Source organism: Antechinus flavipes, chromosome 2 (assembly GCF_016432865.1).
Source record: "Antechinus flavipes isolate AdamAnt ecotype Samford, QLD, Australia chromosome 2, AdamAnt_v2, whole genome shotgun sequence".
Taxonomy (NCBI): domain Eukaryota; kingdom Metazoa; phylum Chordata; class Mammalia; order Dasyuromorphia; family Dasyuridae; genus Antechinus; species Antechinus flavipes.
Window position 1 is genome coordinate 353186743 of NC_067399.1, and position 26092 is coordinate 353212834.

At 33.8% G+C, this 26092-nt stretch overlaps 1 protein-coding gene across 1 annotated transcript in view; it reads left to right on the forward strand.

Moving 5' to 3' along the window:
• The window catches only part of TTC6 (tetratricopeptide repeat domain 6), a 288496-nt gene that overhangs the window by 124636 nt on the left and 137768 nt on the right, over positions 1–26092 (forward strand). The window contains exons 12-16 of the mRNA XM_051978083.1: positions 1023–1408; positions 4544–5024; positions 6024–6153; positions 12341–12513; positions 23437–23573. Coding sequence (XP_051834043.1) covers positions 1023–1408; positions 4544–5024; positions 6024–6153; positions 12341–12513; positions 23437–23573 — 1307 coding nt within the window. The remainder of the gene's footprint in view (positions 1–1022; positions 1409–4543; positions 5025–6023; positions 6154–12340; positions 12514–23436; positions 23574–26092) is intronic.

The window sequence follows — 26092 nt, forward strand, 5'->3', positions numbered from 1 at the left end:
TAATCTTCCAGTCTTCTTGGATTGTCCCAGAAGATCCCCTGATCTGCTCAAAGTTTCAATTGTTTTTGCCTTTTTTTTTTTTTTTTTTTTATCAGTCTATGTTCATCCAGAGGAGCAAATTTCTTTTGTTTGTGAAGGAAATCTGAGATTGGAATTTTCTGACATATATCTTCTCAGAGTCCTTTCCACTCCCTAGTAATTCTTCTGTAACTATTGGCTAGTAGCTAATTTTAATCTCGCATTTTAAGGTTGGTTACAAGTTATATAATGTTATCTGAATTCATTCTTACAGCAATCCTGTGAGGTAGGTTAGGGTTAGATTTGAGGCTGAAGAGGGTAAGTGATTTGCCCAGGATCACATAACTAGTATCTGAAGTAAAATTAGCCACTTGCTACATAGCTATCTTAATTGGTCCCAGAGGAAATAGTTACAGCAGACCTCTACTCTCTTTTGCTCTCTCTGGCCCTGGATCCTAGGAGGAACAGACACTTCATTCTTTTGGCTTTGCATTCCACAATACTAAGCAAGTTCTTGGTTGAAAGCAGTCTTCTTCTTTTCTAGTTTTCTATTCTTTATTTGCTTACCTTCTGGCTAAGTGACAACTTCTTTACTCATCTGACCTTTATTTTTGGAGAAGTGACTTAAGCTACTGGAGGATTTCCATAACTATAATAATAGATGATTCTTTCTTGAAAGATTGGTATTTCTAAAAATGGCTTTTGTTTTCTCTTTAAAGTATTTTTATGCTTTTGTGGTGATGACTGCAGCACATTTTTTCCAATATTAGTCTTCTCTAATAATAATAGGTCACAATTACCTAAAACATATTCTTTCATCAACTAATTTTAGTAATTAATTGCTGGGTAGTTAATATTGCTCATCATTTAAAAAAATAATATCCTTATAATATAACTTTGCATATTTTAAATTAAATTAAATGAATTTCTAGAAACTAATGAAACTCATAGTTCCCTGTATTGGACATGAAAAATTAAATCAGGTTTCTTTTTTTATCTTTTAGAAAAGTCCTAAGAGATCAATATCTGCATTTAATTTTACTATGCAAAGAGATTCAATATTACCAATGATACCAGACGATCTGCAAAGTAACCTGAATGAAATAATGATTCTGCAAGAGCACGTTTTAAAGACTATGGCTTATGAAACAAAAGAAGACATTGCTGCTGATGAAAATTTGAATGTGACTGAAACTTCACATTTACAAAATGAGTTAATCCAGCCCAGTGAACAAAAGGAAACTATTCATCTAGAGCCAGCTCGAAAAATAAGAACTAGTTACATTCTTTTTCCTAAGAGAAAAAGGAGGAAATTAAGGAAAAAGCTGAATATTGAAAAAATAAATTCAGTGCTTAAAGAATTATCAAAGCCTCCAAAGACTCTTGAAAGGTTTGTTTGTTTGTTTGTTTTTAATGATCTTTTTTTTTTTATAAAGAATGCACTTAAACTTGTGTCTTTAAATCTTTGAATTTCACATTTTAAAAATGTCAGTGCTATATATTTATGTGTGTGTATACATAATCATAAAATAATATATGAAACACTTTGCAAGCATCCTTTCTAACAAGTAATACACACATTAGCCTTGTTGGGAAAATATATATTTTGTTCTGTGAACCTCTAGTTCATTATTTCCTTTTCAAGAGATGGGAAACATGATTGATTATCAACTTTCCAGAGATGTGATTCCATGATTCATAGTTCTTAAATCTTTCATAATAATATTCCTTTGCAACATTATTGTATAAATTGTTCTAGTTCTACTTGTTTCACTTTGCATCCATTCATACAATTCTTTTTTAGGTTTCTCTGAATCTGTCTCACTATTTCTTAAGGTACAATAATATTTCATTAGATTCATATATGTAATTTATTTAGCCATTCTTTAGATGATAGACAACCACTTTGTTTCTAATTTTTTGCTATAGCAAATAGTGCTTCTATATGACTCTTTTTTCTCTTTCTTTGATTTAGTTAGGGTATGATCTTAGTAGTGGTATATGGGGCTTGATGAGTATGCTCAAGTTAGTGACTTTTTGAAGTATTTTGAACTCCAGATTGATTTCCAGAATGGTTCTGCACTTCTGAATTAGATGAAGAAAGTTTTTTTCTCCTTTATCATTTATATTTATAATATTCTTTCCAGATTGTTTTTTAGGAGTTTGTGTGGAAGAGATGAGTGTTCTTATGACTTTTGTGTCACTATATTAAATGAATGTCCCTATCATATTTTGTGTCTAAGTCTCTCCAAGATACTTTTAGTTTCCACTCATAGTCCTCTTCTTCTATCCCAGATCCATAGAACTATACATTTACTTCATGACAAATCCTGCAATTATTATGAACAAATGTTTGGTATATGTTCAAATAAAAGGTTGAGGTTTGTACAACAACTTTGGACTTCTTTCTATATCCATTAACATACCTATTCTATTATACATTTTACTTAAGTTATTGTCATAAGAATCATTGTCAGGAATCAGTTGTCTATACTCATGTACCCTGAATGGTACAACCTTTTTACCATCATCTCTCAACAAATCTAGAGGGACCCTGTCAACAAAGCTCTCACAAAGAAGATAACATTAAGACCATAGAGAGCAGTCGATATAACACAGGAAGAACAATATTGGTAGATATGCCCAGTAATTTGTTAAAATTATAGGGAAAAATATACAAATTATATTTTCAAGTGTCTTTATGTTCTAAAGTGTTTGAGAGACCCTGCAAGTTCTCTATGTCATTTTTCATATGAAAATTTTTCTTTTTATTTGATTTTTAGTGACCTTGATTCGTAATAAATTATTGTGGAGTAAAAAGATCACAGTTGAACCACACCAGTAGAAACTTAATTTTTCAAGTTACAAACACGTTTGAGAAAGCAGCCTCCTTCCAAATAGTATTAGCTTTGTAGATGGGCTATTTTGCATTGCAACCAAAAGTAGGATTATTAACCAATATTATTATTACTTAGAAGCAACCTCAGAAATGGGAAGAGATTAAAAGAATTGATACAAAGATAAACATGTCTTCTTACTTTGCATGGAATGGAGTTTCCACAGTTCCAAGATAGAATCACTCACTTGATAATGGTAACATAGAGGGCCTACAAAAAAGTACAGTATGATACATATTGCTTTCTTTTTTAAAAATCCTTTTATAAACCCTTTCCAATTACAAATATAACCTTACCGGTATATGAATGTTATGGAATATTATTGCTCTGTAAGGAATGACCAGCAGGATGAATACAGAGAGGCTTGGAGAGATCTACATGGACTGATGCTAAGTGAGATGAGCAGAACCAGGAGATCATTATACACTTCGACAACGATATTGTATGAGGATGTACTCTGATGGAAGTGGATTTCTCTGACAAAGAGACTTAACTGAGTTTCATTGGATAAATGATGGACAGAAACAGCTACACCCAAAGAAGGAATACTGGGAAATGAATGTGAACTATTTGATTTTTGATTTTCTTCCCGAGTTATTTTTACCTTCTGAATCCAATTCTCCCTGTGCAGCGGGAGAACTGTTCAGTTCTGCAAATATGTATTGTATCTAGGATATACTGCAACATATTTAACATATATAGGACTGCTTGCCATCTTGGGGGGGGGGGGACAAGGGAGGGAGGGGAAAAAGCAAAACATAAGTGATTGCAAGGGATAATGCTGTGTAAAAATTATCCTGGCATGGATTTTGTCAATACAAAGTTATTATTAAATAAAATTAAATTAAAAAAAAACAAATATAACCTTACCAAAATATTAATAAAAATACATTTAAATATATAATATTTTCTTGAAAAATGTTTCTAACATAGGGTCTTCTTTGGGGTGAAGAAATTGACTTTGCTTAGAAAGCAATTAAAAATTCTTCCCACTCTTCCCAGGAAATGTTTTGTTGTATGGAGAAGGATGAAAATTGGAGAAAAATAGTAAGATCTAAAATCTAAATGAATCTTATTGGCAATCTAATTTGATGTAAGATATGAAAGTTGCTCTTCTCTCTCTGTGAATAGAACCTCAAATTCTCGTTCTCATCCTTTTGCCTATTATTACTTTTATTTTACTTATTATTACTCTTTATTACTTTTTCTTCCCAACTCTTCAGAAAGCATGAACTTTTTCATAATTATAACTGTGGCCTACAGTTAGTAATCTTCTCAATTCTAATTTTAACTTTGCCAAAATGAAATGTCTTTTGGGAATACTGAAAATCAGACTTGAAAGAAATATTGATTTCACTACTTCAGTATTTAATATTCTTAATATATATAATTTGTTCACAGCATATCTATATTCATAGAATCTGTACCACATGTTTACATATATATAAAAATTTCCTTTTATTTACTGGGAATGGTGAATTGTTATGAGTTACATAAATGATAGTCATATAATTTGGCTTTGATAAATAGTAACTGAAAAAAATTGGCATATAGTTTAATTAAATTAATTTACCACCTGTAGTAAAATGAATTTTTCGAGTAAAATTATTATTTTTTTTTAAATTTAGATCAAAATCTCTTGTCATTCTTCGGGAACAGAAGAAATTTTTTCTCCATGTGCCTATATATGTTCGTCGAAGTCGCTGCCCTAGTCTGCCTGCTGTGTTAAATTTTAATGAATTTGCTCAGAAGCATGGTGGAATTCCAAAAAATACAGACCCTCAGCAATGGGTTTTGGACTTTTGGGTTCAAGAATTACAAGACACACTTCCAACTAAAGAGTCAGAACACGTTGGGAAGGAAATCATTCAAATTCCCATTGAGCCAGTCAAACCTCCAGAAGAAAAAAAAGATTTAAAAATAGAATTAGATGATTTCTCAAATCCAGAACTCTCTGAGGATGATAGAAAGCATTTAGAGTGTGAAATAGAGAACCTGACTAAAGAAATAAAAGAAAAAAAGAAAATGGCTGCTTTGCTATATTGCCGACGCGGAGCTATTTATAGGAAGTTAGGCAAATTAAAGAAGGCTATGAATGATCTACAAGAGGTAAATTTCATCCAAATGAAATACATTATATATGCTTGATTTTTATCATGTTGGCAGTTTGTCACTTTGGGAAATGAATATATTTGTAACATAGAATGTTTATTTTAATGTTTAAAATGAAGATATATTTGAATGTCCTATTCTGGCTGCAGGTTCTAACTTGTCCAAGGACCAACCTATTTAAATATGAGTAGACTGGTTATGAATTCAGTAATGAGTTCTATGGCTGTAGCAGCCTAAAAAATTTAGGACATGACCTTTAGACTGTTCCACATCTACTGCTAAACAGTGGTGGACAGACTCAAAAACAAAGGGAGGGGAGGATCATAAATGCCCAAAGCACTATTAGTGCTGCAACTATATGATTCTTGTCCAACAACTGAATTGACATTCTACTGAAATGAATGAAGGGAAATATAATTTTTCATCTTTTCAAATGAAGACCAGTATTTAAAAGACTATACTCGAGAGACAGTTTACATAGAAAGTACACCAGATTTTTAGTCAAAGATGGTAGCTTCAAATCTGTAAACTGCTATAATTCTGAACTTGAGCTTAACTTTATTCATTTAAAAAAAAACCAAACCCTCAATTCTTTATTAGTGTAAAGTGGTGTTCACAGCAGGATTCTTCCCATAATTTGGGAAGTGAGTATTTTATTCTAGTATGGGCAGATCACATCTAGAATATTGTATTCCATTTGGGGCATAATGTTTTCACCCTCAAGATCTGGGGAATTAGCTTTCCCCTCACTCATTCCATTTTGAATGGAACCTGGATGATCATTTGTCAGTGCTTTGTAGAGGGAATTCTTGGTCAGATATGTTCCTTCCCACTATATGTACTTGATTCCCCTTCTAGTTCTGGATCCTATAACTTTTTCCTCAAAGTTTTTTAATATTACAATTAGAAGTTATTTCTTAAGACAGTGCTTTGTAAGTTTTATTTGAACACTTACCAAGTAAAATTGAATTTAACATACTTTTTTTTTTCTCTTAGGCTATATTCTTAGAACCTCTGTTACTTAATGCTTACTGGCACCGACATTTCATATACCTTTTCCTAGACAGAACTGCTGATGCTTTAGATGACTTAAATTATATAACTAAATATAATAAAAATAATGCAGGTAGGTTTTCTATAAAGATAGTAAATGTGTGTTTTTTTTACCTTAAATTCTGCCTTTTCCCTTCTCTTATAGTCATTGTCAAAATCATATTTTGGGAGGAACCACTTGTGTGCTAAGCCTGAAATCAGAAAGACATGGATTTAGATTCTGCTTCCCATACTACCTGTTTAACATTGGGCAAGTCATTTAACTTGTGTCTGCTTCAGTTTCCTCAACTATCAAATGAGGATAATAATAGTAGCTACCTTCTAGTATAATTGTGAGGATCAAATAAAATATTTGTAAAGTGCTTAGTTTGGGGCCTCACACATAAGTGGGTGTTATATAAGTGCTATTTATTATTATTTTTTTTACTACAATTTTTAAATGTTAAAGTAAATGGCTATGAGTTATATATTTTTCTATCTAGCTACATTTTCAATTTCAAAGTTGTTGTCTGCAAGCACAGACCTCAAAATCTGAAAGATTTTTCTCTTTAAATTTATCTAATTATTTATTTGTTAGCCAATTTTCTTTTTTTCTTTTTAATTTTGAGTTCCATATTCTCTCTTTCCCAATAACTCTCTCCCCAATCCATTGAGATGCAAACAATATATCAGTTATACATATGAAATCATACAAAACATTTTCATATTATCCTTTTTGAGAGAGACTTTTATATCCAACTAAATGTATATATGTCATTCCCTCTTTAATCTAATTCTAATGAGAATAAAATTCCTGTGTTATTGGTCCCCTACCCTATACACCTTACTTCTGCAAGTTCTTCCATTCACATCTCCTTTGTATGAGAAAATTTGCTTCATTTTACTTTTTCCTACCCAATTTTAGTTTTGGGGGGATAATCCCATCATAATCAACTCGGCTCCAAGTTTTTTGTGTGTGCTATTTTTGGTCACTCATAATAACATTCTTAAGAATTACATACATCATTTTCCCATATAAGATATAAACAATTTAACCTTATTAAATCCCTTATTTTTAGTCTTTCATGCTTACCTTTTTTTTTTCTTTTTTTCTTTTTTTTTTTTTTTTGCTGAGGCAGTTGGGGTTAAGTGACTTGCCTAAGGTCACACAGCTAGTAAGTGTTAAGTGTCTGAGGACAGATTTAATCCTGACTTCAGGCCTGGTGCTTTATGCCCTGCAACCCCTAGCTGCTCTTCATGTTTGCTTTCTTATGGTTATACTTGGTTGTCATCCCAACTCCTTTGCTCTTCAGAATATCATATTCCATACCTTTGGTCTTTTAATATAGAAGCTGCTACATCTTGTGTTATCCTGACTATAGCCCCTTATCATTTGAATTGTTTCTTTCTAGTTGTTAGAAATATTTTTCTCTTTGACTTAGCTTTGAAATTTAGCTATAATGTTCCTGTGAGTTTTCATTTTAGGATCTCTTTCAGGTAGTGATTAGTAAATTTTTTTTCAATATCTATTTTACCCTCTAATTCTAAAACTTCATAAACTTCAGGATAACATTCCTTAATAATTTCATTAACTATACTTTTTTATAAGTCATAACTTATAGGTATTCAACAATGCTTAAATTATTTCTCTCAATCTATTTTGCCAGTAATTTGTTTATTTAATGAGATATTTCATATTTTCTTCTTTTTTAATTTTTTGATATTATTTCTTGATGTCTTATAAAGTCATCAACTTCTTTTTGTCTACTCAGTTTTAGAGTTATTTTCTTCAGTAAGTTTTTGAATTGCTTTTTCCAATTGATTGAATTTCTTTTCATAATTTTCTTAATTTTCTTGCATTGCTCTTATTTTCCCAGTATTTAATCTGCATCTCTTGTTTGACTTTTAAACTCCTTTTAAAGTTCTTCCAATAACTCTCTTTGGGCTTATGACCATTTTATATTTTTCTTTGAAGTTTTACAAATAGCTGTTTTGACTTAATTGTCTTTTTCTAACCTTGAACTCTGATCTTTTCTATCACCATAGTGATTATCTATGGTTAAATTCTTTTTATAATTTACTCATTTAAAAAAATAATAAAACTGCCTATTTCTTGGCTCTTAAATTTATTTTAGGGTCAGGCTCTTTTCCCAGAGTTTGTCATTGTCTTGGTTTCAGGGTTTTTTGGTATTGTTTTCAGAGCTCTTTTGAGAGTTGTGGGGGAGGTTTGACTTCTTGGTTTTTCCATTTTGTTTTGGTTTTTTTTCGAGGCCCAGTTGTTATCACTGCTCCTCTGGCTCACATTTTGGTATCTGAGTGACATCAGGTACTTCTCTCCACCTCTGAGCTGCTCCTCTCCACCACTGTCAGTACAAATACTCTTCACTCCTTGCAATCCAGAGTACACCACAGGCCTTCTCAGTCATAAGTATCATGGATCCAAAACCAGAGACCCTGCTCTTCTGTGAGTGACCACAACTATCAGGATCCCCACCCTTCCACAACTTACCCCAAAGTCACAGCCTGGAACTATGTCCTTGTCCAGTGCTAGCAGAAGGTCTCACTGTCTTACCCTAAACCTGATCCCAACACTATCAGCAGAACAAAAATTTCTGAAGCCAGAGCTGCTGCCTCAACATAACTGTCCCCATAGCTTACTGTTTGTTAATGCTATTGTATCAAACCTTTACTCTGTCCAGACTACTACCCTGTTGGTCAAATTTTTCCTAATATACTCTCAAGCTTCCTTAGGCTTAGGTTTTACCCCAACTTTTAATTATTTCTGCTACTTTAAAATTTATTTTATTTGGAGGGGAATTTGGAAGAACCAGGTAATTTCCTGCCTTACTCTGCTATTTTCCCACAATTCCCAGTAGGAGTTCTTTTATTTAGTGAATTTTCTTTTTCCATTTGGTTTTTTCTGCTTTTTAAAAAATTCTTTTCTGTAGTGAGTTTTTGTTTCTCTTTTACTATTAGGACAATTCTATTCTCCTCTTTTACAAAGCTGTTAATTTTCTTTTCAAAATTTCCTTGTATCACTCTCATTTCTTTCCCCATTTTTTTCTCGAGAACTCATTTTTATTTAATTTCTTTTACTTAATAGTATTGTATTTTTCTAATTACATGTAAATGTAGTTTTCAACGTTCATTTTTGTAAGATTTTGAATTCCAAATTTTTCTCCCTCTCTTCCTTTAACCTGTCTATAAGACATCAAGCAATCTGATGTACATGTACAATCATATTAAAATATTTCCATATTAGTCATATTGTGAGAGAAAAATCATAACACAAAGGAAAAACAACAAAAAAGAAAAAATCAAAATACTATGTGCTTCTATTATGCCACAGTTCTCTTTAACTGTCCTGACTCAGTTTCCCTGTATGAGTTTCCCTTGTCTCAGTTTCCATAAATGTTCTGTCTCAATCGCTTTAGTTGTAAATCCCCCTCTGACTCAGTAAGACTGAGGACTATTTGTTCAAAGGTTATAAATTAGCAAGATAAACAAGAGAGTAGGCCTCCTGACTCTTTTCTGTCCTCAAGGATTTACAATATCCCTCTAAAATATTTCAAGATATCTCATTGATATCTTTACTTCTTTGTATTCAGACATCCTCTCTCTGGGTTTTCTAGGATTTATGGCCTCCCTATCCTGATAGAAGTTTTCCCTTGCTTCTTACCCCTTCCTTTGTTTAGAGAAAAGGTATTTAAGAAGTTGGGGTTCCTCCATTCATTTTTGGAGGCTGGCGACTGGCAGCTGTACGCTGGACGCTGGATTCTTTGGGATGACAGTCTCCTCCAGTCCGGGGACCAACATGGATTCCTTGGTCCCAGTATATCTTTATCTCTGTCTGACTGGATAATTTGAGACGAGAGTCCTGTCCAGTCAATTTTACTCTCCCATTAATAAAATATTACAACTCTCTAATCTCTCTCCTGCCTCAGTTTCTCCAGCATCACACTTCAATCCACATTCAGTCTTAGATAGTTCTTTCTCTGGATATGGATGGCATTTTCTATCACAATTCTATTAGAATTGTCTTGGATCACTGCATTGTTGAGAAGAGCTAAGTCTATCATACCTGATCATTACATAATATTTCTGTTACTGTGTACAATGTTCTCCTGGTTCTGCTCACTTTACTCAACATCAGGTCATGTATGTATTTCCAGGTTTTCCTGAAATTTTCCTGCTCATCATTTCTTATAGAACAATAGTATTTCATCACATTAATATATCACAACTTGTTCAGTCTTTCTTTAATTCTTCCAGGAATTCTTGCTTGCCTTGGATTCATTCAATTAACATTTTACTGTGAAATTTTGCTTATAACTGAAAAATATTGTAAAGACAGTCTAAGATTGTCTTAGTCTTTCCTACTATCATAGCAGCCTTTTATGGTCAAGTTCTCTTTTGGTTGTGATATGTTCGTTTTTTAGCTTATTTTTTGACTCAAATTTAATGTTAAATTTGGGCTCTGCTCATTAGAGGATGGGGAGGCACTGTCCTGAGCTTTATGAATTTTTGTGCTACTGTTTTCAGGACTAGACTGGGGGTCTGCTTCCAAGATGGTGTTATCCTGAAGATGATGTGGTCATTGTTCTTCTATTCTATGGGTCTTTACCCAGAAAGGGCTCCTGTTCCTCTGCAATTGCAAATGCTAGAACTCCTCTTAGCCTTGAAATTGTGAACTAGGTAATAAAGCCACAAATTCTATCTGTCCTTTTGGCCCTGGAACCAATGTGACCAATCACAAGCGTTCTTCCCCACTTAATTTGTGGATTACTACTCGCTGTACCCAGTGCCAGCAAAGGGTCCACTGTATTTTCTTTGTGACCAGTTATCCAATCATCTTACTATTTCTGGGCTGAGAGCTTCAGAAGCTGCTACTGCTGCTGTTACTGTCACCTCCAAGACCCAATATTCCTGCTACACTCCAGGCCTGCATATACCTCAGATATCTCCTATATACTTTTTCTTTTCTTTTCTTTTCTTTTTTTTTTTTTGCCTAGGCAATTGGGGTTAAGTGACTTGCCCAGGGTCACACACAGCCAGGAAGTGTTAAGTGGTCTGAGGCCAGATTTGAACTGACAATTCTATCCACTATTCTAACCACTATGTCACCTAGCTGCCCCTCTCCTGTATACTCTCTTAAGTTGTCTTTGGATAGAAATATGTCTCCCACTGAGATTTTGTTGACTCTGTAACTCTAAAAGTTGATTTGAGGCATTATCTTAAAATTAACATTATTTGGAATAGAATCCTAGAAGAGTTCAGAAGAGTTCCATTGGATTTCACCATTTTAGATCCTGAAAATAGTTTTAGAAAGAAGTTTATTAGGTCACTTGGTAAAGGAGAATGAAACACAAAGGAGGTGTATTTCCCTCTATCCAGGCACTTGAAAGGTTCACATTATATAGGATTTAAAGAAAAATTTTCTGCAGAAGAGTCACACTTGAATCATGAGATAAATTTATTGATCACAATCATCTATATGAAGGGAACCCAAAACACAAGCTTGGGGAGATCTTAAGTCCTGAGTATGAAAACCCAAAGACTGCTTTGCATGAAACTAGGACCTGAGGGAACCCAAAATACTTTGTTACTATCTTCAGCATTCCCAGAGAGTTTCTGGGTTCAGGACACGTTCTGTTTGCAGATAACCTTTTATCCCATAAGGTTAGGTTTAAACAGTATAATAATTTTTTTCAACCTATATAAATAATTTTTCCTATAGGACTCTGAGACAATCTGAGCTTTTGCTTACATATTAGTTTTATTTTGAATTATATTCTGTCCTTCACATAAAAATAATTATTCCATTCCTCTACCTAACTCTTAGTATAAATGTTATCCTGAGTAATTTTTCTAATGATGATGTCACATTTTTACTTGAAATTAATGGACCATCCCATCCTGTGATTAAGAAACTGTATCTTAGAGACTGGTTTGAAGACAATTCTAGAACACCCCATCTTAGGAATCAAACCCATGATATTGGGGTTGGTTTATCAACATCATGTCTAATCAACATGATAATTATATGTCATCATGCTAAATTAATGACTTCAAAATTGGATAGTTCTTTGAAATATATAACAAACAATTAAACTTTTAAATTGTATTAGAAGTTTATTAAACACAGGGAAAATTGGGCATTTTTCAATGCTTTAAAAAAATCTCTAAATTTAAGATCTTTTAAGGAAAAATAGTTATTTTGAGGAAATTTTTTTCTTGATGAATAAAATATTGAAACACTAAATTTTAATCTTTGTCTTTAGATGTTTATTTATCAAAGGCTGAAATTTTCAAGAAAAAAGGTAATTTTACATTGACACTGCTAAATTATACCCAAGCAATTAAGTGTAGGCCTACAGATGATGACATCTATTTCAAGAGAGCTGAGATACTTGATATAGAAAACAAATTACTGGCCATGGGTGATTATTCCAAAGTGAGTAAGTTTTCCTTCATATCATGTTAGTATTTTTTAAATTTTATATCTTTATATAGATATAGTATTGTCATGATAAGAGTTTCCTAAAAGTCTTTGTATGAATAGATGTTTTGTAGGTTGGAAAGTCTGGGATTTGGGGCTTTTTATCATTAAACCAATTTAATTACTTGATAATCATTTTTTTGTGGCTTATCTTTCAGCATATTGATGTTGAATTATTGTGTCTCTACACATTGGTGCCTGAATAACTAAACACTGTTTGAAGAATTTTAGCTCCTTTTCTCATTTCCCTTAGAATTATAAGACAATTGTAAAAGAATCTTAATTGTCATACTCTAATCCTCATTCTCTCCCATGTAGTCGGTAGTTTCACATACTTGTGAGATCTAGTTGAGGTTCATACATGGAGTTTGGTAACATGTATTGTAACTACAGAAAATCATCTTCATCTCCCTGCTTCTATCCATCCTCTCCAAGCCTGCATCCTTTCTGCCTTCTGCTACTATTGGGATGATGAAAAAAAAATTCCACTCACAAACTAGCACTATTCTCAGTCTTTGACAGTTAAAGAGGTTGGAGAGGAGAACGTAGTCATCAATCTCTTTCCAATTCTGAATTCTAAGCTTCAGTGAAAAATCTACAAACATTTAAGTATTTTAAGTTTACTTTAGTTCAACAGCACATCAGTGTATACTCCCAAAGTGACTAGATTCTCATTTAGAACAAGGCTTTCCTATATATATGCCCTCTGAGTTTTCTACCAGGACATACATTCTCGAGGGTTATGAAGTCCATGGTATTACAAAGCATAGACATCTATAGGTAAAAATGGTGCACAAAATGGCTTCACTATTGTTTTTATATTTTAGAGGGCGTAGTTTTTAAAATTTTTTTTTTACCTTTTATTTTACGATCTATATTTTGTATACCACAGTTGTTGAAGGAAGTCCATTTTCTTTTTTTCCCACAATAATATTTTATTTTTCTAAATATATGTAAATACAGTTTTCAAATTAATTTCTGTAAAATTTTGTGTTCCAAATTTTTTCCTTTCAGCCTCTCCCCCCAAAACAGCAAGCAATCCAATATAGTTTAAACATGTATTTCTAAACTTATTTCCAAATTTGTCATGTTATTCAAGAAAAATCAGACCAAAAGGAAAAAAAAAAAACATGAAAAAGAAAAAGCAAACAAAAGGCGAAAATAGTATACTTCAATTTGCATCAGTGTCTAAAATTTTCCCTCTGGATGCAGATGGCATTTTCCATCCCAAGTCTATTGGAATTGTCTTGGATCACTGCATTGCTAAGAGCTGAGTCTATCATAACTGATCATCACATAATATTTCTATTACTATGCACAATAGTTCTATTCACTTCACTCATCATCAGTTCATGTAAATCTTTCCAGGCTTTTCTGAAATCAATCTGCTCATCATTTCTTACTGAACAATAACACTACATTTCATTCATATATTATAACTTATTCAGCCATTCCTCAACTGATGGGCATCCATTCAATTTCCAATTCCTTCCCACTACAAAAAAGAGCTGCTGCAAACATTTTTGCACATGTGGGACATTTCCTATCTTTTATGATGTCTTTGGGATAGAGATCCAGTAGTGACACTGCTGTGTAAAGGGTATGCACAATTTTATAATTCTTTGGGCATAGAAGTCCTTTCTCTAATGAATTATCTTCATCATCTTGCTCTAAGATCTATATATACCTTTGGTTCTTGGTGCATTATAATTAATGGAAAAGGTGCTTCAATTTAGGGGTGCCTTCATAAACTTCTCATATATAGCACAGAAATGCTTAATAGCATTTCAGATAGTTATCCATTAGGATGAGATGCCTCTTGCAAGACTTGGGAGCAAATCATATATTTTGAATCTGATTCATGATTCTATTGCTATAGGAAAGTCTTAATAAGAAAACTATGTCTAGTGTTGTGATGTCCTTGCTTGTGCAATTTAGAGTTGTAAAGAGATGCTTGAGAACACTCAGAGGTTAACCAATTTGCCCATGGTTATTCAGATTGTATGTACCCAAATTGGGACTTGAATCTCAGTCTTCTTGACTCAGAGGCCAGCTTTCTATTTATTATGCTACTATACTTTATAAGTTTATATGCATGCTTGCATGAGTGAGTGTGCATGTGTGTGTGTGTGTGTGTGTGTGTGTGTGTGTGACAGAGATACACAGAGAGACAAAGAGTCTGTATATATGAGAGTATTTTGCATGTATTATTATTAATACATTAAATGTATTACAGAGACATAGATAGTTGACTTCTAGTTGAAACTCCAGTGACAGGAAACTTGCTACATTCCTAGGCAATCAATATTATATCTGAATAGCTTTGTTTTTTAGGAAGTTTTTCTTGTCATCAGAGTTAAATCAGATTATCCTCTGCTTTAAGTTTTACCCTCTAGGCCTAAAATGAAGAAATCCTCTTTAACAACAAATCTTGAATCCTTTTTCACATGACAACTCTTAATTAAATATCCCTTCTTCTGAGCTTTTATAGGCTAAATATACGCAATTCCTTTAATTTTCATATGGGTAGGAGTAGTACCTAGAATGCTACCCCAAAAGGCAGGAAGATCTAAGTTCAGATCTGATATCAAACACATTAACTGTAGGATCTAGAGCAAATCTTTTTAATCTTCATTTGCCAATAGTACCTACTTTCCAGGGTTGTTATTAGGCTTCAATGAGATATTAATGCTTGGCATATATTGTTATATAAATGCTGGGAAGCTTAAGCGTATCAAGGCTGAAGTCAGAAAGACATATCCCTGAATTCAAATCTGGCCTCAGACACTTACTAATTGTATGAACCTAAGTATGTCACTTCACCCTGTTTGTCTCAGTTTCTTCATCTGTAAAATGAGCAGAAAAAGGAAATATCAAACCCCTCTAGTATCTTTGCCAAAAAAAATCCAAATGGGGTCACAAAGAGTTGGACATGTATGAACTAACTGATGATGATGATGATGATGATGATGATTTTATGACAGCAATTCAAGATCCTTCATTCCTTGCTTACCTTCCTCTGGATGCTCTCTAACTTATCAAAGTTTTTCCTAAACTATGATGCTCAACACTGAGCACCACTAAACAATGTGGTCTGACTAAGCCAGACTATGAACTATCACCTCCTTATTAATATGTTAGATATGTGCAGTCCTACTATATCTACTTCCACATTTATCATGCTGCACAAAAAAAGTCAAAAAGGAAAAAATGAGAGAGAGAAAAAAGCAAAGAAACAACAAAAAAGGTGAAAATACTATGTTGTGGTCCACATTTTGTCTGGATGCTCTCTCCATTAAGTCTATTGGAATTGGCCTGAATTACCTCATTGTTGAAAAGAGCCATCATCAGAGTTGATCAACTTATGTATGTTTTTAATGCAGTCTAAGAGCACATTAGCTTTGATTAACTGTTACATCACAATGTAGATTAATAAACTTTTTATATTTTTTCATACAAATGACTAATGTGCCTCCCCCATTATGTACTTGTAAGGTTGATATTTTTGAATTCTCAGTAACAGAAGTTAGGTTCACTAACCTATAATTTGCAGAATATTCTTTCTCCTTTTTAGAAAATTATATCATTTGCCCTTCTTTATACAGTGTCATTCACAAACTTTATTCTTTTTCAAATGTGACTGACAGTGACTCACTAATCTTGTTCATTAGTTGTTCCATCAACAGAAAATAGTTCATCTGAATCAGGTGACATGAATTCATGAAAGACCATTAGCTACTCATTTAATACCTCATTACTTTCATACTAACTTATTAGCCACATCTGTTTCTTCATTTCCATTACAAAAGTTAAGTCTTCTTGAGAGAGAAAAAACAGGTGGGTATAATGACTAGATCTGAATTCACTAGTATAGGAAATTCCTGGATAAGGAATGTCTTTCTACCAATATAGGGTGGCACTTTCATAATTTTAGAGCACTGCTTACATTGAAAGTTGAAATGGCTTGTTCAAAATTATATGGTCAATATGTGTCAGAGGTAGGACTTCAACTTAGATCTCCCTCGTTTTGAGGCTATTCCTCATTATTTCTATTCTAGCACCATCCCTCCTTAAGAAATGTGGAAATTGTTCTCTCTGTTGTCTTATATTCCCTACATGTAATCTTATCCTTTTTTTCTACTTTTTTTGCCCCAATAAAACTTTTTTGTTTTCATTTTTGTTGTTTTTGTTAACCTTTGCATTCTCTAACAAGCCCAGCTCATTCTCAATTTCATAAAGCCCATCTGGCACAATTCTCATTGGGATATTACACTTTCATGTTCATCTCTGTTACCAATCCTTGCTTCCATCATCTTTATATACCTTTTGAAAATTTAAATTGTTTGAACTTATTCCATCTGCCCTCACATTGATATCTTTAGACAGCTCTTGATTTTTGTTTCATTCATAATTGTTTCTCTTTCCAACTTAAAAATTTCATTCTTGAGAGCTTTCCATTCTTTTGACTTCTTCTTGAGTAAGGATTAAAATTATCATGAAGAAAATCAAGAAGTTATTCTGCTTTTTTAGAGAGTGCAACCCAATCAACTTGTTCATCTAATGTTATTTGTTAATATTCTCTCATAAATTTTTCACAAGGTTCCTTTGAGATGCTAGGGGTCTTCTTCAGTTTTTTTTTTTTTTTAAACTATGAGAATAGTAGTGGATCCTCACACTATTGTCTATCTGTTGTTCTTCATTCTCACCAGGTGACCAGTACTTCTATTTTAATATAAAGAGTCACTCAAAACATATTTACTGTGTTAAGTATGTGCTAGGCACTATGGATATTAATACAAAAGTGACTTAATCCCTAATCTTAAGGAATTTAAATTTTCTTGGGGGGGTGGGTGGGGCGGGAGTTGTTTGAATAAAGCTATGAAAAAAATTTTGACAGAACTTGTAGATCTCAATATACCAAAAATATGAACAAAATATACACAATTAATTAAAAGGTAGGGCATTCACAGCAGGGGGAAAATCAGAAAAGGTTTCAAGTAAAAAGTGGCATTGATTTGAGGTTTTAAGGAATCATAGGATTCTAAGAAATGGGGGTGAGAAGGAGGAAATGCATGCTATTTGTGGAAGATCAACTATACAATGTCTTGTTATGAGAGAATTTTTTATGTGAGAAACAGAAAAAAAATGTGTATAACTAGAACACAAAATATGGAATGGAGAATAATGTGGGAAAGATGGTTTGGGTCAAGTTTTAAAGACTTGTAAAGGATTGTAAATGCCAAATAGAGGAGTTTATATTTGATCCTATATCCTATATCTCTTCAGCCTTTTGTCACCAGGAGGAAGGAGCCATTGGGATTTAATTTACTAAAAAGGGGACAGAAATTTTTATACCTGCACTTTAGGAAAATTATTTACCAGAATTATGGAAGATAGATTGGAACAGGGGGATGCTTAAGGAAGACCAATTAAGACTTTTACAATAGTTTAGGAAAGAGATGATGTTAGCTTAAGCTCTCACTATGTGAGAAAGAGAAAGATGCTAAAGATATTGTAGATATAAAATGAACAAGATTTGGCAACTGGTTGGGATGAAAAAAAATGAGGACTTGAATATATACTATTGATTGCAAACCTGGATGACTGAAAGAATGGTGCTGCCTTTGACAGAAATAGGGAATTTCAGAAATGGGATGAATTTGGGAGAAAAAAAGTGAATTCAATTTTGAACATATTGATTTTGAGATGGCTATATGGCATCTAATTTGAAATAGTCATTAGAAACAGGTAATTGATGTTTGGGAAATAGGGTAGAGCTATAGATAGATAGATAGATTTGGGAGTCATTTGCATAGTAATAATAAATAATTAAATGCTCAGGATTTAATGAGGTCTCAAAAAGGCCTAGAGAGATAAGAGAAAATATAGACAGTTTTGAAATATACCCACAGAGTTCTGTGGGTGGTGGGATATGTATGATAATTTAGAGAGAAGATTGAGAAAAAGTAGTCTGATTAAAGAGCATGAGGAGGACCAAAGGGAACAATGCCACAAAAAATCATATAAGGAGAGAGGGTATCCAAGAGAAGAAGTTGGTTAAATGTAGCAGAGAGCTCAAAAATCAAAGGATTGACAAATCCTTCTATGTTGTAAAATCCCCTTTTCCCTCATATTATTTTCCTTATTGTAAGTGACATATAGGCACAGCAGGGACATTAGCAATAATTCATATATTAAAGGTTTCTATGGCTTAATTTCTTTTTAAATTTATTTTTACAAGTATTTAAAATCTTTCCATACAAATATCAATCATAATTTGCTTCTGCTACTCCATCCAAATAGGCAGGACCTATTGTGCTATAAACAAGGACTGGGGCTTGAATGGAACCTGCATATTACTGGATATTATGGGTAGGTGGGAACCACAGAATTTCTGCATTATTATTCTACCCGTTTAAGGAAATCAGGTTACTGAAATTCTGGGCTAGAAAGAATTATTCATTGAAATGAAGTTCTTTCATTTATCATTGTCAACCATTGTCTGAAATATTAGGCATATTGAAGTATTCATGCTGGAATGCTACTTTGGGTCTTATTGCCTTATTCTTTGTTCTCCCCCTTTAACACAAGTAACAAGGGGATTTTAATTCTTCATCCCCCTTTTCTTTAGGAAATCATGCTGTCTAGTCTCTTTAACACTTTTGATGGTTGCTCAGATTCCAAATTTCTTTTCAGTCACAGAGTTCTACAGAAAAGTTTTAATAAATTCTAAGCTTCAATAATTTCAGAAATATAAATGATACAAATTTCCAAGAATATTGGAAAGGTTAATTACTTAAACTTTTAAAATATTTATATACTTTAACTAAATATCAACATAATCCCCTTTTCATGCTATATGTCACTCTAGTCAGTTTTTAAACCTTGTACTTTCATCAGCTGCTGCTGAGTGACTGAAATTTGTAATACTACTCTCATGATTATCAAAAGAATGAAGTTTTGATGCATACATGACAGCTTTAGTATGTCCCCACAAGAAAAAAAATTTAATGAAGATAGAATAACTGAAGTAAAAGAGCAAAAGGACCTCCTCTTCTGATCCACCAGTCTGCAAGTGTCATTCAGAAACTGTCCCACACAAAATGCATGATAAAGGATGCTTTGTTTTACCAAAATTAAAATTATAAATGTATTGTCCAAAATTCACAAAATTAAATTAGTATAAGATAAATTTAAATATTTAGAGAGCTTAATGCCCATAGATTCTCTTCCCTCTGTCCACAGGATATTTGAAAGCAATGCCATTCCATGGATTAGATTTAGATTCTTCTTAGAAGGAAACCCAATTCAGGATTAATAAACAACTAGTGAGCCTCTCTCAACCAGCACAGCGATTCATTGATATAGACTTTGTACTTTATGCTATTTCTCTTAAGACCTTGGATTTCCCTGAAGCAAAATATACCTGTGGCTCATTCCTGTTGACCTGTGTCACTCTTGTAAAAGTGTCATATAAAACCTCAATCTTTTTATCACTTTTAAACTATCTCTAAACCATACTCCATGAACCCTGGCCATTTTTTTCATCTTCCTAAAATCAGAATCTGGCCTCTGACCCTGAACACTGAAAGGTGAGGTGGTGGTGTTTTTAAAACTCATCTTATCCCAAAACAGGCCTTTACCTTATTTCATAGCCATTTACAAAATTTCCAACCATTAATACCCTTGAATCCCTATCCTCTACTATCTGATAATTTCTCTTTATATGTTGTTATTCTTCACTAGAATGTAAGCTTTTGGAAGTTAGGGAAGTTAATTCAGGCTTCTTTGTAATTTTTTTATTTCCAACACTTTTCATGGTGCCTAGTGATAGTGAAAGCTGATTAAATGTTTTTTCATTCATTCATTCATTTCTTCATTTGTTCTTCCGTAACTTGACACTGACTCCTCACTGTAGATCTTTTCAGCATGAGGGACCAAGTATATGAGCTCTTCCTGTGCAAAGAGTCATTCTGCAAGGAAATTCTCTTTCCCTTGATACAAAGTCACATCCCATAATTCTAGGGATTTAACATGAAGTAATTCCTGAAGCTGAGGGTTTCCATAGAAATCCCTACTGTTTTGGGAATCATTCCACCTGTCATTAAATGACATTAATCTTGGATTAATGATATTATCTTGAAACCACATTGTCTAAAAACTCTCCAGTTAGACCACATGCCTATTTCTGCTACAAGACAGGCATTTGTAATCTTTCTTCTTACCACCATCCCTGCTGCATTCTCAGGATCCCTCTGGATAAAAGAATAAAAAGACAAAGGTATAATGTTCGGGCTAGCTTTCTTGGAGGTCCTTCGGACAGGCCTTGGTCTCAGCAGGATTGTCACCATGAGGATAGTCAGGAATAAAGTTTAAAGCCTTTATTCTTGAGTCTTGAGTCTGAAAATCAAGCTAGAGCATACTCACTCTCACACTCTTCTTCACTCAGTCTCTCCTCCACAATCTGTCTTTCTCTGACTCAGTCTTGATCTTGGTGGAGGAGTACAGGAGGCAAGATAGCCACCAGCAGGATAGTCAAAGATAGATAGAATGTCTCATTTCCAGTCCTCTCAGTCCTTATATACCTTAGTACAATTACATAATTATAGCATACTGAATATGTGTGAACTAGAGAATCATTACATCACCATTCTAAGTACTAATACATATGTGAACTAGAGAGCCATCTTCTCATCAATTCCACTGAGTTAACATCTTGTTGTAAGTATAAGTTTCAAGTATAAGTATAACACTCCACAGTTCTGGCCCTCTACACAAAGGGCCAAAAATAGTCTGCTGACTTAATTCTATGGGCCAAATCAAAGGGGATAATTCACCTATGATTCATTTGTTCCAAGACAACTAATTTATCCTGGGCTCAACCCCATTCACTTAGAACTAACAGGAGATGTCTTTTGGGAGTTCAACAATTGTCAATATGTATATCCACATTCTTTGTGAACAGTAGAAAGCTCAAAAAGTTCAACCTTGATCAGCCTCACCCTATGAACTAGAGTTTAACTAGGAAATTAGTAAAAAGGTCCATAGATCAGAGTAAGTAGTATAAACATGGGTATAATTCCCCTCACCCCACCCTGAGACTTCTCAATGAAGTGAATCAATCAGTTAGAAGTGTAAACTTGGACTAAACAATTCTTGAATCAATATGAAAGGAGCAAAGTACTTAGATGAAATATTTTCTAATTGGTCAATGAAATCCCTGAGGGCCTATATATAGTTCAGAAAGCTATTTCAGAAGTTTATTTTCCACCAAGTTTCCAGGCTCAGGAGCACCTTGAAAAACAAGCCACTTCTGCTTGGGCCTATACAACCGAGGAAAAGGGAGTTATTCAATGAGCCCAGACGAGGATTAAATTCCACTACCACCTCCCTCACTCCGTTTACTAGGTCAGTACTTTGTGAACTTAGAAAGACACTGGAAGATCTGGAGTTCCCATCAGTTTTAGTGTTAATCAGAGCAATGTCTATAGAGCTTCAGTGACCAATGGAAATCTTGGCCTTAGGAAATGAAATGTATTGACAAACTAGGTTCAACCAAGGAAAAGACAACTTCAGAATTTTACAAGATTCTTAAAGCACTGTAGAGAACTATACCTAATGGGAACTTGATAATTATAAAAGAAGAGGAGGACTTGCTTTAACTTGGCTGGAGCAGAGTTCCTTTTTTGCTATATGTGTATACACAGGTCCCACTTCCAGGCCTCTTTTAAAAGTTTATGTTTATTCTTTTCTGAACAGATAGTGCATAAGGGGAGAAAAGTAAGGGAAAAAGAAATGTGTGTTCAAGAGTTAGAGGAAATATTTTGTACCCACTACTTTAGACTTGAACCCATTATTCTTTCCTATTGTTCAGTCATTCTAATAGTGTTTGACTCCTTCTTGAAGTTTCTTGGCAAAAATACTGGAATAGTTTGCCATTTCCTTCTCTGGCTCATTTTACTGATGAGGAACTGAGCCAAACAGGATCAACTGACTTGCCTACAGTCACTCACATAGCTAGTAAATAAATATCTGAGGCCAGATATCTATTCACCTTAGGTCTTCCTGACTTCAGGCCTAACTCTATCCACAGTACCACCTAGTTGAGACATTAAAGATCATGATGCTATGTGACTGATGTATCATTAAATACTTAAAGTTGTTTACTCAGATTTTTAGGTCAGAGGGTAAGAGAGTTATTCTAGATTGATCAGTTTCAGTAGAGTGAAAGGGAAGAGAGAAATGGGATAACAGTTGGATGCTATGGTCAAATGAAGAGATTAGGAAGACCTGGGCAAGTTTTGAGGCAGCAGAAAAGGATGTAGATAAACACTGAAGATGAGAGAAGGGGATAATTTGCCCCTTGAGATAGGGGCAAACTACTGGAGAAGATAGGATGAGTTGAGATTAAGGGCACCCATTGTGAGGATAGCCAAAGACAATGCCTTTTCAGAGACTGGAACAAAGGAAGAGAGAATTAGGCAATGAGCTAAAAGGATTTGAAAGCCAAAAATCAATGGCTTCTAGCTACAATAAGAGGTGAAGGGCTCTGCTATTATAATTACAAATCAATTTTCTCATCTAAAAGGCCTTTCTTTTCTAGAATTTCCCCCAAAGAATAGTGTTTTTACAGATTTGATATTGAAATTTGAACAGGATGTTTGAGATTTCATAGCCCATATGCTTTAAATGCTGCCAAAATATTTATTTAGATCTAACCTAATAAATGTCTGAGGAAAAATATCTCTAAATGACTTTTGCTTTAAAAAATTTCTCAAAAAACTCTCAAAAAGAGAATTATTTTAAAATATCTTTTCTTTTAAAAGGGGGGGTCATTCATGTGTGTTTTGTGTCCTTTCTTCTTCCTTTTCCATATAGTGTATTTATTTTAACCCTGAAAGAACAGATGCTTTATTAAAACGTGGCCTATATAATTTTGAAAGTTCCAATTGGGCTGCAGCTATTCAAGATTTTTCCACTTTGTTGCAATTTGACTACAAAAATGTTCATGCAAGGTAAAAGCTAATGTAATAGTTTTCTAGACTAAGAAACGAAACATAACAGTCATAATTATACAGTAGTTTTTTTTTTTTTTTAGTGATTGCCATATAACAACACCAAAATGAGTATTTTTAAAACAAGGGACATAACATATAAATATGACTTCTTTCTTCCTCTTTGAAGAATTACAGTGAAAATTTGATGAATAAAAAAAGCATAAAAATAAAAAGTTGATTGTGACCAAATTGCTCAGATGGTTAAATCATACAGCTAATGAAATCAAGATCACACAGTTAGTTGTCCTTAGGTAGATTAGTTGTCTCACTCAGTTAACCTTAGAATATTTTACTAATACTAAATCTAGCGCTCTTGAAAATTTGTTATGAGTGACAATGAGAATTAAGTCAAATAAAAAGCAGACATGTAATGCCGGAGAAACTGAGGCAGGAGATTAGAGAGTTTTTCATATTTTATTAATGGGAGAGTAAGATTGACTGGACAGGACTCTTGTCTCAAATTATCCAGTTAGACAGAGATAGAGATATACTGGGACCAAGGAATCCATGTTGGTCCCAGGGCTGGAGGAGACTGTCATCTCAAAGAATCCAGAGTCCAGCATCCAGCCAGCCGCCAGCCGCCATCCTCCAGCCATGAATGGAGGAACCCCAACTTCTTAAATATCTTTTCTCTGAATAAAGGAAGGGATGAGAAGCACGGGAGAACTGTCAGGATGGAAGAAGCCATAAACCCCAAAAAACCCAGAGACAGGATGTCTGAATACACAGAGATAAAGATGTCAGTGAAATTATCTTGGAATATTTTAGAGGGATATTGTAAATTCTTGAGGACAGAAAAGAGTCAGGAGGTCTACTTTCTTGTTTATCTTGCTTGGGCTAACAATTTATAACCTTAAGAGTAATTGGTCCTCAGTAATGGACCAGGGGGGAGGGGGGGTTACAACTTAAGGGATTGACAAAGAACAGTTAAAGAAATTGAGACAAGGGAAACTAGTGCAGGGAAACTGAGTCAGGACAGTTAAAGAGAGAGAGCTGTGGCATAACAGACAGAGCAGTAAAATTCTGTCACCATTACTAAAAAAGCAAAACAACAAAAGATAAGATGAAAAATTCCCATCCTATTAATAACATCTTTCCTGTACAAAGGACATCATTTATGAATCAATACAAACTTGCTTGTGACTTATTACAGGAGTTCATATGGGTTCATGACTGGCAAAATGGAAGTTTTTTTTTTTTCAAATCTCTCTTGACCCCAAACCTTTTTTTAAAAAAAGATTATGTATATAGAATATCTAAACCTGAATAATCTATAAGAGAGAAATATCACACAATATAAAAATCTCTTGAAATAATTTAAATACATAGCAGTTCCCACTCAACATCCCAACCCTCTTATCTATTCAAAGACCACTTGGGTGGGGTAGGTGTAAGCAATATCTACAATTTGTATTTCAAGTTCTGATTATTGGACTCCTCACCTACCATGGCAGAGACTCAATCTGACTATCACCCTGTCCCATAAGATGCAGAAAATAATGATTTTACCCAGACACAGAAAGAAAAGGGAGAAGAATTGGAAATAAGGATAGAAAATCAAAGCAGTGAAGAGTGTAGTCCATAATCACAGGCTAGAAAAGAAAGAACTTCTCATAGGAAAGAAGACTTATAAACCCTTCTGGTGTCAGAAAGAGACAGACAGACAAAGAGACAAACAGAAAAGAGACTGAGATAGAAATAACAAAAATAGGACAAAGAGAATTCAGGAGATTTAGAACTATGACAACATTCCCAAGACAGGGACTCAGAATCAGACAAAAAGGAGATTTTATTGATTCATATTTTTAGAATTTCACGAAAGTTAAAAAAAAATCAAGTGAATAAAGATTGAAGAAAACATAGACACAGCTGAGCCTGTATGCTGTGAAGTAAAGAATTGAAGTTAACTTTTCTGAGATCAGTTGCTTCAGCACTTCATTGTTCTTTTAGCCCTTTCCTGTAAAGGAAGTCCTTGGCAAGGAATGAGTGCAGAAAAGGGTGATGAGAGTAATAACTAAAAAGTCAATCATGATAAAAGTTGTGGAAACAAGAGGTGCCACCCACATAAGGACAAAGACAAGTCATAAATGAGTGACTAGCTCTACTAATCAACCCATATACTGGAAGCGTGCCAGGATTGTCCATCAGGTTTTCTCAGAAGAGATATTGGAATGTTTTGCCAGTTCCTTTTCCAGTGGATTAAGGCAAAAACAGGTTAAGTGATTTGCCCAGGGTCACACAGCTAATTAGTATCTAAGGCCATATTTGAACTCAGATCATTCTGATTTCAGACCCAGCACTGTATCACTGTATCCACTGAATCACCTAGCTACCTCTATGCTAGAAGCATACATACCCTTGATTAAAAAGTGTTAAAGAAATAAAACAACAGAAATTCATAGAGGAGTAAAAATATAAAGAGAAGCTAAAGCAATATGAAAACTTTACATTTTACATTTGAATAGAGAAAATGAATT